This window comes from Myotis davidii, unplaced genomic scaffold (assembly GCF_000327345.1).
Source record: "Myotis davidii unplaced genomic scaffold, ASM32734v1 scaffold355, whole genome shotgun sequence".
NCBI classification, from domain to species: Eukaryota; Metazoa; Chordata; class Mammalia; order Chiroptera; family Vespertilionidae; genus Myotis; species Myotis davidii.
In genome coordinates, this window is record NW_006286818.1 from 436,851 (window position 1) to 449,291 (window position 12,441).

General features: G+C 51.8%; 1 protein-coding gene across 1 annotated transcript in view; it reads left to right on the forward strand.

Annotated features, from left to right (window-relative positions):
- The window catches only part of TRIM29 (tripartite motif containing 29), a 56,671-nt gene that overhangs the window by 1,626 nt on the left and 42,604 nt on the right, over positions 1-12,441 (forward strand). The window contains 2 exon segments of the mRNA XM_015560625.1: positions 3,912-4,073; positions 9,092-9,097. Coding sequence (XP_015416111.1) covers positions 3,912-4,073; positions 9,092-9,097 — 168 coding nt within the window.

Consider the following 12,441-nt stretch of genomic DNA (forward strand, 5'->3'; position numbering starts at 1 on the left):
TTCTCTCCTGCAGGTGATGGCACATCCTCTGACTCCCTGGGGCAGGTATGTCTGACCCGTGGAGGGGACATGGTTCTGGGGGCAGGAGGGCAGTGGGCTGCAGCAGATGCAGCTGGTCCAGCTGGACCCCTTCGAGAGGCACTGTGGGGAGAGGCACTGCCCGCCATCTGGAACCCAGGCCCCCTGCTGCCGGCCGGCCCGCCTCAGAGGCTGATTCTCCGGTGGGTCAGGGCCTGACCACAGCCGGACGTCTTTCTGGCCCCCCCTCTCCTGCTGGGCTGTGCACAGCTTCCAGTCTTGATGGCTCCTTGCACCTTCGTCCCTGGCTCCCTGTCTCCCCACCATCTCCGTTCTGATGTCCTTTTTAACATTTATTTTTATTGATTTCAGAGAGGAAGGGAGAGGGAGAGAGAGAGAGAGAGACATCAGTGATGAGAGGGAATCATGGATCGGCTGCCTCCTGCACGCCCCACATGGGGGATGGAGCCCACAACCCGGGCTTGTGCCCTGACCAGGAATCGAACCCTGACCTCCTGGTTCACAGGTCGACGCTCCGCCCCTAAGCCACGCGGCTGGGCTGTTCTGATGTCCTTTCAAGCTCTGGAGTGGGTCACACAGAGGAGGCCATCGGAGTCAAGGGTGACTCCTGGGAGAGTCACCAGCTGGGACGGGGCCTGGCTGCGCTGTGCGGCTCTGGGGAAACCCTTTCATTCCGTGGGGCCTCCGTTTCCCAGTGTCTTTGGCAGCCGCCATGGATGTTGTCCTAAAGCGCTCACAACAGGAGTTTCACCTGTGGGGCCGCATCTGGTTTTCAAAATAGGACATGCCTCTTCCAATGACCCTCCCAGGCATGTATGGGTGTGGGCTGCGGAGACTGGGAGGCAATAGGAGGCCCCAATTACTATGCTGAGGAGCAAGCGCACCCAGAGGAGCCTGCGTCGCCTGCCTCCAGCCTCCCAGGGCCCGCAGGGCGCAGTCTAGAAGGTCCTCGCACCCTGCCGCTAGGGGGCGCTGCCGAGACTCCCAACAAGACAGGAGAAGCCCCTGTGGTGGCTGGACCATTCCCGGGGCCACAGGGCCGGGCTGTGGGAAAAGGACTCCTCTACAGCCACTCGGCTCAGCCCAGCCAGGCAGAGGCTGGCGGTGACAGGCCTTGCACTTGCCAACAGCCAGGGTTCACCCCTGCCGCCTCCAAGCACGAGGAAGCCAGAGGAAGACAGAGGAAATGAGGAATTCAAAGGAAGCCAGAGGAAGCCGGAGGAGCCTGACCGGTTTGGCTCAGTGGGTAGAGCGTCGGCCTGCGGACTGAAGGGTCCCAGGTTCAATTCGGTCAAGGGCATGGACCTTGGTTGCAGGCACATCCCCAGTGGGGAGTGTGCAGGGGGCAGCTGATTGATGTTTCTAGCTCTCTATCTCTCTCTCTTCCTCTATGTAAAAAATCAATAAAATATATATTTTTAAAAAGGAAACCAGAGGAATCCGGAGGAAGCCGGAGGAATCCGGAGGAAGCCGGAGGAAGCAGGAGGAAGCCGGAGGCAGCCGGAGGAAGCCAGAGGCTGAAGGAGGAAGCCGGAGGAAGCCAGAGGCTGAAGGAGGAAGCCGGAGGAAGCCAGAGGCTGAAGGAGGAAGCCGGAGGAAGCCAGAGGCTGAAGGAGGAAGCCGGAGGAAGCCAGAGGCTGAAGGAGGAAGCCGGAGGAAGCCAGAGGCTGAAGGAGGAAGCCGGAGGAAGCCAGAGGCTGAAGGAGGAAGCCGGAGGAAGCCAGAGGCTGAAGGAGGAAGCCGGAGGAAGCCAGAGGCTGAAGGAGGAAGCCGGAGGAAGCCAGAGGCTGAAGGAGGAAGCCGGAGGAAGCCAGAGGCTGAAGGAGGAAGCCGGAGGAAGCCAGAGGCTGAAGGAGGAAGCCGGAGGAAGCCAGAGGCTGAAGGAGGAAGCCGGAGGAAGCCAGAGGCTGAAGGAGGAAGCCGGAGGAAGCCAGAGGCTGAAGGAGGAAGCCGGAGGAAGCCAGAGGCTGAAGGAGGAAGCCGGAGGAAGCCAGAGGCTGAAGGAGGAAGCCGGAGGAAGCCAGAGGCTGAAGGAGGAAGCCGGAGGAAGCCAGAGGCTGAAGGAGGAAGCCGGAGGAAGCCAGAGGCTGAAGGAGGAAGCCGGAGGAAGCCAGAGGCTGAAGGAGGAAGCCGGAGGAAGCCAGAGGCTGAAGGAGGAAGCCGGAGGAAGCCAGAGGCTGAAGGAGGAAGCCGGAGGAAGCCAGAGGCTGAAGGAGGAAGCCGGAGGAAGCCAGAGGCTGAAGGAGGAAGCCGGAGGAAGCCAGAGGCTGAAGGAGGAAGCCGGAGGAAGCCAGAGGCTGAAGGAGGAAGCCGGAGGAAGCCAGAGGCTGAAGGAGGAAGCCGGAGGAAGCCAGAGGCTGAAGGAGGAAGCCGGAGGAAGCCAGAGGCTGAAGGAGGAAGCCGGAGGAAGCCAGAGGCTGAAGGAGGAAGCCGGAGGAAGCCAGAGGCTGAAGGAGGAAGCCGGAGGAAGCCAGAGGCTGAAGGAGGAAGCCGGAGGAAGCCAGAGGCTGAAGGAGGAAGCCGGAGGAAGCAGGAGGAAGCAGGCTGCACCGCTGGGGAGGAGGCAGGCCCCAGGGCAGGGCTGTTTCCAGGGTGGCCAGGACAGGGCAGGTGGAGTGGGTGTGTGGAGACACCCTGTGGCGAGAAGCAGGAACCACATCCCGTTCCCTCAAAGGCAATGGGCTAAGTGGATGAGCCTCCTCTGAGTCTGAGTGGCTGGTGCTGCTGGACCGGAGCTGCCTGGCAGGCTTGCAGGCCTCACAGGGCCTCTGGGTCCACTGTGCCGGCGCCTCTGTGGGGGATAGAGGCACCGCCCACCTGGTAGCCCCACCACCCGCCGCTGTGGGACCTGGGTGACTTACCTCTTGGAACCTCCGTTTTCTCACCTGTGAAATGGGCTTCATCGGATCGCTGCTGGGGTGGGGCAGGGCGCTCCCCTCCAGGCCGGGCACGGAGTCAGAGCCAGTGACGCTGGCGCTCCTGCAGGGGTTCTGCCGCCCCGTCACACCTCTAGTGAGGCTCTAACAGCAGCGGCTCAGCCAGGGTTCTGCAAGTCCCCCTCAAAAAAACAGTCGAGTTGGGACTGCGGTAGGTCCCATCCCAAGATGATGTTTATTCCCAAGATGGGAAGGGTGTGAGCTGGCTCGCCCTCCGGTGGGGCAGGCCCAGTGCTCCAGGTGGGAAGAGGTGCGGGCTCCCCTGTGTCCCTTCCCCACCCCTTCCCTGGCATCCCCACGACCAGGCACCGAAACAGACGTAGGTGTCTCCCTTCCATTCTAAAGAGGAGAGTATAGCCCGGTCTGCGTGGCTCAATGGTTGAATGTCGACCTATGAACCAGGAGGTCATGGTTCCATTCCCAGTCAGGGCACATGCCTGGGTTGTGGGCTCGATCCTCAGTAGGGGGCGTGCAGTAGGCAGCCGATCCATGATTCCCTCTCATCATTGATGTTTCTATCTCTCTCTCTCCCTCTCCCTTCCTCTCTGAAATCAATAAAAATATATTTTAAAAAAATACAGAGGAGATTATTTATAGGTTTGGCTAACCCAAGTGACCAGGGCAAGACCGAATTGGCAAAGGACAGAGTTGAGATTGGGCTATGGGCTCATTTCTCCCCCCTGAGCTCAAGCACTGCTCAGACCACAGCCCCTCAGGTCCGGATTTGGGGGTGTGGTGTGCTTACTCCTCCACGCCCCTCCCTGCCCCTGCCCCTGCCTGGACTGGGCTGCTCACTCACCTCTTCCTCTCATTCTCCCTACTTCTCCCGGGAGGGCCGCTGGGGACTGTGAGGGCAGGAGGGCAGTGTAGCTGTGTGTCCGAGAGCCACTCTGTGCCCACCTGAGAGGGACTGCAGCGTTGGCCCCTCCTCTGGAGCCAGCTGGGCCGACCAGGGGCCGCCAGGGGCTGAGTCAAGGCCGCTGGCTCTGCTTCGGGCACCGGTGTGGCCCAGACACAGGGCGGGCCCTCACTCAGAACACACGGTCAGCCTCGCGAGCAGGCCCCGCCGCTTCCCCGACTCCGCTGCTGGGGCCCTTCACAGTCTGAAGGCCGGTTTGTTCTTTAATTGGTTTTTATTGCTTTCAGAGAGGAAGGGAGAGGGAGAGAGAGAAACATCAATGATGAGAGAATCATGGATCGGCTGCCTCCTGCACGCCCCCCACTGGGGATGAAGTCACAACCTGGGCCTGTGCCCTGACCAGGAATTGAACCGTGACCTCCTGGCTCACAGGTCGATGCTCAGCCCCCGAGCCACGCCGGTCCAGGCCACCCAGCCCTTCTGATCGCACCCTCCAAACAGCCGTGCTTCTCGTTTCCAGTCGCTCACGGGCAGCCCTGCGCTCCAGGGCGTCTGGTGGCCGAACCTGACCCTGGAAGTTCCCACGTCATTTGGGCTCCATGTTGCCGGACGGTCTCCTGCGTTGGCTGCGCCTGGCCTGCGTTGCTGAACTCTCAGAGGGCTGCTCCCGGCTTCCTGCCGCCCCGGAGCTAGCAGCAGCCCCCCACTTGCTGGCTGTGCTCCCGGCGGCACGTTCACATGCAGGAGTGGCAACGAGGACCCCCTTTGTGACCCTCACAGTTTCCCATCTCGATGCTCTTCTCTCCGGCCTTCAGAATGAGGCCCTGCTCCTCGGACCTGTCAGCTGGCTCTCCACAGGGCACAGGAAGCGCAGCGCGAGGCTGGACCTGCACAGACCCGGGCACTGCGACCTGGCAGTCAGGGCTGAGCGCAGCAGTCCTGTTGGGGCGCCCTCTGCCCGCCGCGCCCACAGGCTCAGTGAGCGCCGGCTGGCAGCACCCTGTCACTGTCGCTGGGCTCATCCAGCTCCGTGTGGCCAGCAGCCACCATCGAGCCCAGGTCGTCCTCACAGCTGACGAGGAGCAAGGCCAGCAAAGTGCTTGCACCTCACACAGTGCAGAGGAAAGCTGTCCGTAGGGCGAGCGGAGGGAGAGAGATGAATGAATTTCAAACAGAAAAAAATCCGAGGAGGCCTCCCCCCACCCCCTGCCACCCCAGCAATCAGCTGGGGAGCAGCTTGACTATTCAAGCTGTTTGATCAGCCGCCATACTTTGGGCCAGTCACATAATTTCTCTGCCTCGGGTTCCTACTGTGTAAGAGGGATTATAAAGTTCAGACGTCCCGTCATGAGAGAACAGCTGTGTAGGGCTAACCTTCCACCCCACCAGCAGCTGCCGTCTAACGCAAATGCAACTGAGTCCGTGAGGGAAGAGAGAGGGTGGTCAGAAGGAGCCTGGAAGGCATTGATGGCTCAGCCCTGCACATTTAGGGAGAGGCCTTCACTGAGAAACCCAGGAAGCTCAGTGAGCCCCTAACAAGTGAACACGAAAAACACACCCAGGCATATGATGATCAAACTGCGGGAATCCAAAAGTAAGCTTTTATGCTGAAAGCTTCCCGAGAGCAGCAAAGAGGAAACGGTCACTGCTCACAGACACCCCACTCCGCATGCCATGGAGAGTACAGCCACCGCGACACAGGGCTGGAAGACATGAATACTGGGAAGGAAGCAGTGAAACAGGTGACATGGGAATTTATGTGGATAAAACCTTGCTAGAGCTAATAGTGAATTTAGCAAGGTTGCTGGATACAAGGACAATATATACCATAAACTGTAGCTCTACACACAAGTAGCAAATGATTGGAAAAGAAAAAATTCCACTGAGAATCTTATCTAATAAAAGAGAAACATGGTAATTAGCCATACGTCTGCTACCCTTCCCATTGGCTAATCAGGGTGATATGCAAATTAACTGCCAGCCAAGATGGTGGCCGGCAGCCAGGCAGCTTGAAGCGAACATGAGGCTTGCTTGCTGTGGTGACGGAAGACTCCAACCTCCCCCGCCTGCCACTGCTGGCCTCTGAGCTTGCAGTTTGAAACATTGTTACAAATATAGAAACTAAACAAAACCCCAGAAACCTGCTTTCAGCCAGCTGGGATCTCAGAGCTGGAGTTGAAACAGTGTTTCGATTATAGAACCCAAACAAACCAGATACCTGCTTTCAGCAGCTGAGGCCAAAGAGCTAGAGCCAAGCCTCAGAGCTAAAGCTGGCCCAGAATAAAAAAGAAAAAAAGGAGTGGTTGGGAGCTTCAGTCACCCTCCAGCCTGAAAACAGCCCTCAGCCCCTCACCCAGACTGGCCAGGCACCCCAGTGGGGACCCCCACTCTGATCCAGGATACCCTTCAGCGCAAATCAGCCAGCCCCCACACGTGCACCAGGCCTCTATCCTATATAGTAAAAGGGTAATATGCCTCCCGGCACCAGGATCAGCGGAGCCAAGAGGCCTCCCGGCACTGGGATCAGCGTGACAGGGGGTAGAGCCCAAACCCCCTGATTGCCCTGTGGCTCTGTGTGTGACAGGGTGCGGTGCCCCAACCCCCTCCCCCCCCCCACGGGCCCTGCTCTGTATGTGACGGGGTAGAGCCATAACCTCCCCATTGGCCCTGCCCTGAGTGTGAGAGTGGCGGCGCCCCAACCCCCTGATCGGCCCTGCTCTGTGGGTGATAGAGGGCGGTGCCCCAACCCCCCAATCGGCCCTACCCTGAGCATGACTGAGGGTGGCATCGCAACTTCCCGATCCGCCCTGCTCTGTGCATGACAGGGGGCGGCGCCCCAACTCCTCAATAGGCCCTGCTCTGAGCCCGACCAGGGGGCTGCACCTAGGGATTGGGCCTGCCCTCTGCCACCCGAGAGCAGGCCTAAGCCAGCAGGTCGTTATCTCCCGAGGGGTCCCAGACTGCGAGAGGGCACAGGCCTGGTTGAGGGACCCCCCACTACCCCCCAAGTGCACAAATTTTTGTGCACCGGGCCTCTAGTAGTTTCTATAATAATAAAAGTGTAATATGCTAATTAAGCCAGATGTCCTTCTGGACAACCTTCTGAATGAAGCCAGGGCTGCAAGGGGGCCAGAGGGAAGCCAGTGCCGGAAGCTGGGGGAAGGAAGGCCCACTCTTGCATGAATTTTGTGCATTGGGCCTCTAGTTATAAATAATAAAATACTTAGGAAAGTCTTTTTTAAAAGGTGCACTTAAATTAATAGCACCCAAAATTACAAAATATTGTGCACTGAAAATTACAAAAATATTGCTAAGTAAAATTTAGAAAGACCTAAATAAATGAAGAGATATACAACACTTATGAACTGGAAAGACTCAACCTTGAAAAGATGTAATTTTTGCCAAAGTAACCTGTAGGTTTAATGTATCCCTAGGAGACTTTGCTGATAGAATTTTATAGGCTCATTTTGAAATGTATATGGATGTTCAAAGGACCAAGATAACCCTGCGAAAGCCAATCAAAGCTGAAGAATTTATAGCAGATACTGTAAGACTTACTACAAAGCTGTGGCAATTGAGACAGTGCTATGTGGACATGAGGATAGACCAACTGATCAATAGAACACAATAGAGGTTATAAAAATAAACTTGCACTCACACAGTGCATTGGTTTGCAGTCAGACTGTGCTACAAACACATGTGAAGGGAGCTCCTGGGCAGGAGGAGTGACGCAGGTGGAACGTAGACCTATGGGAGGAACAGAGAGCATGAAATGTGATAGATGTGTAGCCAAGTTAATTTTTTCCTCATTTAAAAATCTTTTAAAAAGTTAATCACAACAAAAATATCAATGCCTTCTGGGCGTATAGCATACGTGGAAGTAAAGTGTGACGAGAACATCAGGAAGGAGATGGGATAGGAATAATGTATACAGCAGGTCCTCCAATAACATTGTTTTGTTCAACATGCTTTTGTCACAGTGTTGATGGGATGCCTTAGGGGCTTCATTCTTGTTTATATCAGTTAGCCTGGGGTACAATTGGTCTTTCACAGGCCATTTCCCTGAAAGTTGCAGAACCTATCAATGCTGTGAAGTAGGACTTGCTGTTCTGTTAGAAAGTTTTTACATCAGGAGTTGACAAACTATGGCTCTAAGATAAATCCAGCCACTACTTCTGTTATTCCACAAGTTAGGAATGGTTTTTACATTTTTTAATGGTTAGGGGGAAAATCTAAAGATGAATAACATCTTGTGACATGTGAAAATTATGTGAAATTCAAATTTTAGTATCCATAAATGCAGTGTTATTGAAACCCAGTCATGCTCACTCATCTATATATAGGCGGTGGCAGGTTTGCTGCAACAGGAGAGGTGAGTAGTAACAGACTGCATGGCCCACAAAGCCTAAAATACCTACTCTTTGACCCTTTATTAAAAAGTTTACTGACTCTGCCCTCACTGGTTTGGCCAGTGGGTACAGCGTTGGCCTGGGGACTGAAGGGTCCCAGGTTTGATTCTGGTCAGGGGCATAGGCCTGGGTTGTGGGCTTGGTCCCTGTGGGGGGTGTGCAGGAGGCAGCCAAACAATGATTCTCTCTCATCATTGATGTTTCTATCTCTCTCTCCCTCTCCCTTCCTCCCTGAAATCAATAAAAATATTCTAAAAAGCAAATAGCAAGATGATAGTCTTATACCAAATAATAGTAATAATTATATTAAATCTAACTTGTCTAAATACTCCAATTAAATAGCAGAGATTGTCGGATTGGATAAAAAGTATGACTCAACTATATGCTGTTTATAGAAAACTCTTATTTATATAATATTTATATAGGTAGGAGTAAGAATAATAATAAGTAGGGCCCTAGCTGGTTTTGCTCAGTTGATAGAGCATAAGCCTGTGGATCAAAGAGTCCTGAGTTCAATTCTGGTCAAGGGCATGTATCTCAGTTGCAGGCTCCTCCCCAACCCACGCAGGAGGCAACCAATCGATGTGTCTCTCTCTGTCTTTCCCTCTCTTATTGGTATTTCTGGCTCATAACATGGCATATTCCAGTAATTGGTATTTCTCTCTGTATTTCCCTCTCTCTTCCACTTTCTCTAAAAATCAATGGAAAAATATCCTCGGGTGAGGAGTAACAGAATAAAAAACAAAAAAGAAAAAGAAAACTAAGTAGGAAATCAGCACATCATTTAAACCAGCGGTCGCCAACCTTTCGGACCTCACGGACCACCAGTGGTCCCCAGACCACTGGTTGGCGACCACTGATTTAAACTATCTTAAAAGGAAAAAACACGCAATCATGTCAATTAATGCAGAGGAAATTTTTGACAAAATTTAACATAGATTCTTAATAAAATCTTGGCAAACTAGGAATAGAAAAGAATTTACACAACCTGCAAAGGCTGTCTACAAAAACCTACTGTTCACATCGTACTTAGGGGTGGAAGGCCGAATGTTGTCCTGCTCAGATCAGGAGAAGCAGGACGTTTGCTTTTCCAGGTTCAGAGGTGCGATGGGCACATGGCATTGTGTGAGCCTAAGGTGTGCACCACCATTACCCTATGAATGTATGTTTGCAAAGATGATTACCACGTGTTTAGTTAACATTCATTGCCTCACATAATTGTTTTTCTTGTGATGAGAACTCTTGAGATCTACACTTTTAGCAACTGTCAAATATACAAATACCATGTTGTTAACCGAAGTCGCCATGTGCACATTTTAGCCCAGGGCATGTTAATACTGGAACTGGAGGCTTGTAGCATTTGGCCACCTTTGCCAAGTTCTCCCCCGACCCTGCCATGTTATAATTATTTTTATTCAATATACAATGTCCTGGAGGAGGTCCTAGCCAATGAAGTCATTTAAGAAAAAGAAATAAAAGGTATGTTGTTATAAAGGGAAGACTCAAAAATATTGTTACTTACAGTCAACATAATTGTCTATCTGGAAAAATCTAAAGCAATCCACAAAAACTCTAGGATCCCAGAATAAGTAAGTTTTGCAATGTTTTAGGATTCAAGTTCAATATACAAAAATTAATTTATTTCTACATACTAGTAACTAACAACTGGGAGTTTAAATTAAAAATAAAATGGACAGCCCTGGCCGAGGGCTCAGGGGACTGGGGCACGGCCCATCCCCTGACAGGTGGTAGGTGTGGTCCCCAGGCCGGGCTCACGCCTGGTTTCGGGTTTGACTCCCTGGGGCACACATACAGAAGCAGCCGGTCACTGTTTCTCTCACACTGACGTTTCTTTCTTGCTCGATCTCCCTTCCTCTCTCTAAAATCAATAAGCATGTACTCGGGTGAGGATTGGAAAAGTAGTAATAACATTTATAATAGCGTAAAAACATGACTATTCAGGGACAAATTAGCAAAATTTATACAGCACACTGACACCACAAATTACTGCTGGGAGAAACCAAAGAGGAGCTGGATAAACAGAGATGTGCCATGTTAGGAGCCAGAAGACTTAATATTGTTAAGGCACTAATTCTCCCCACACTGGTCTCTAGATTTACTGTATTCCCCATCAAAATCCCAGATTTTTTGAGGAATTGACAAGCTGATTTTAAAACTTATATGGCAATGTGAATGAGTGTAAAAGCAAAAATCCAAAACAACACACACACAACCTATGACAACAAAGAACAAGGTTGGAAGAGTTAATTCCTGATTTCAAGACTTACAATAAAATTACAGTAATTAAGACAATGCGTTGTGGTATACAATAGACTTTCAGATGCGTGGGACAGAGTGAAGTCCAGAAATAGATCAGCACATACACGGTTAACTGACTTTTCACAAAGGTGCTAAGGCATTTCAATGAGGAAAATAACAGTATTTTCCATAAAAAGTGCTGAAACAGTTGGGCGTCTAAATTACTTTTTAAAATGACCCTTGTCTCATACCATAAACATTTAACTTAAAGTAGTGGGTCAAAGTCATAAAAATCTTTGAAATGTTGGGTTAGTCACGATTTTTTTAGAGGGGACACAGAAAGCACAACTTCTACAGGGGAAAATAAATCAATATATTGGACTTAAAAAATGAATGGAAACCTTTTGCTTTTAAAAAGACATGGTTAAAAAAAATAAAAAAGGCAAGCCACAATGGGGTAAAAATATTTGCAAAACATTTATCTAGTAAAGGCCTTAGATCCAGAATCTATACTAATAAAAGGGTAATATGCTAATCAGACCAGGTAGACCAGATGTCTTCTGGACATCCTTCTGGACAAAGCCACAGCGGCTGTGAGGGCCGGCAGTGGCAGCAGCACGGGGGTGATAGGGGCGGTGCCTTCCCCTGATTGACCCAGTCGCCTCCCGCAGAGGGAGGCCAGACTGTGGCTTTGGCCTGCTCGCTGAGGGGAGCGGGCCTAAGCCATCAGTAGGACATCCCTTGAGGGCTCCTGGACTGTGGAGGGGTCAGGCCGGGCTGAGGAACCCCCCCACCCCATGCATGAATTTTTGTGCATTGGGCCTCTAGTCTATATATATAAACCCTCTTCCCACTCAGCAAGACAGCAAACAACCTGATTAAAAACTGGGCAAAAGCTTTGGAGAGACATGTCACCAATAAATGTAAAAAATGGCAAATAAACACATGAAAAGGAGTCCAACATCTTTAGTTACTAGATAAACACATATTGAAATCACACTGAGATTCCACTACTACACATCTACTAGACCGCTAAGAGTTTAAAAAACCCCAGGGGTGGGCAAACTTTCTGACTCGAGGGCCACAACGGGTCCTTAAACTGGACCGGAGGCCGGAACCAAAGCATGGATGGAGTGTTTGTGTGAACTAATATAAATTCAAAGTAAACATCATTACATAAAAGGGTACGGTCTTTTTTTTTAGTTTTATTCATTTCAAATGGGCTGGATCCGGCCCGCGGGCCGTGGTTTGCCCACGGCTGGATTAGACCATGTATTGGCAGGATCAGGAGCAACTGGAAGTTGTATGAGTTAGTGAGAAAGCGAAATGGCAAAGCCACTTAGAAAAACAATTTGTTGTTACTTACAAAGTTATATTGTTATTATATAACCTAACAAACCCACTCTTAGGTATTTGCCAGGGGAAATAAACACACAAAAACATTTATGCACAATCTGTTGGGATTTTGAGTGGAGTACATTAAATCTATAGATCAATTTAGGGAGAATTAACATCTTAACAATATTAAGTCTTCTGGCATATCTCCATTTATTTATCTACTAGAGGCCCGGTGCACAAAAATTTGTGCACTCGAGAGGGGGGGGGAGGGGGGGTCCCTCAGCCCGGCCTGTGCCCTCTCGCAGTCTGGGACTCCTCGGGAGATAACGACCTGCTGGCTTAGGCCTGCTCCCCGGTGGCAGAGGGCAGGCCCAATCCCTAGGTGCAGCCCCTGGTCGGGCTCAGAGCAGGGCCTATTGGGGAGTTGGGGCGCCGCCCCCTGTCATGCACAGAGCCACAGGGCCGATCAGGGGGTTTGGTCGCTGCCCCCTGTCATGCTGATCCCGGTGCCGGGAGGCCTCGCTGCTCTGCTGATTCTGGTGCTGGGAGGCTGCTCGGCTCCGCTGATCCCGGTGCACGGGTGGGGGCTGGCTGGTTTGCC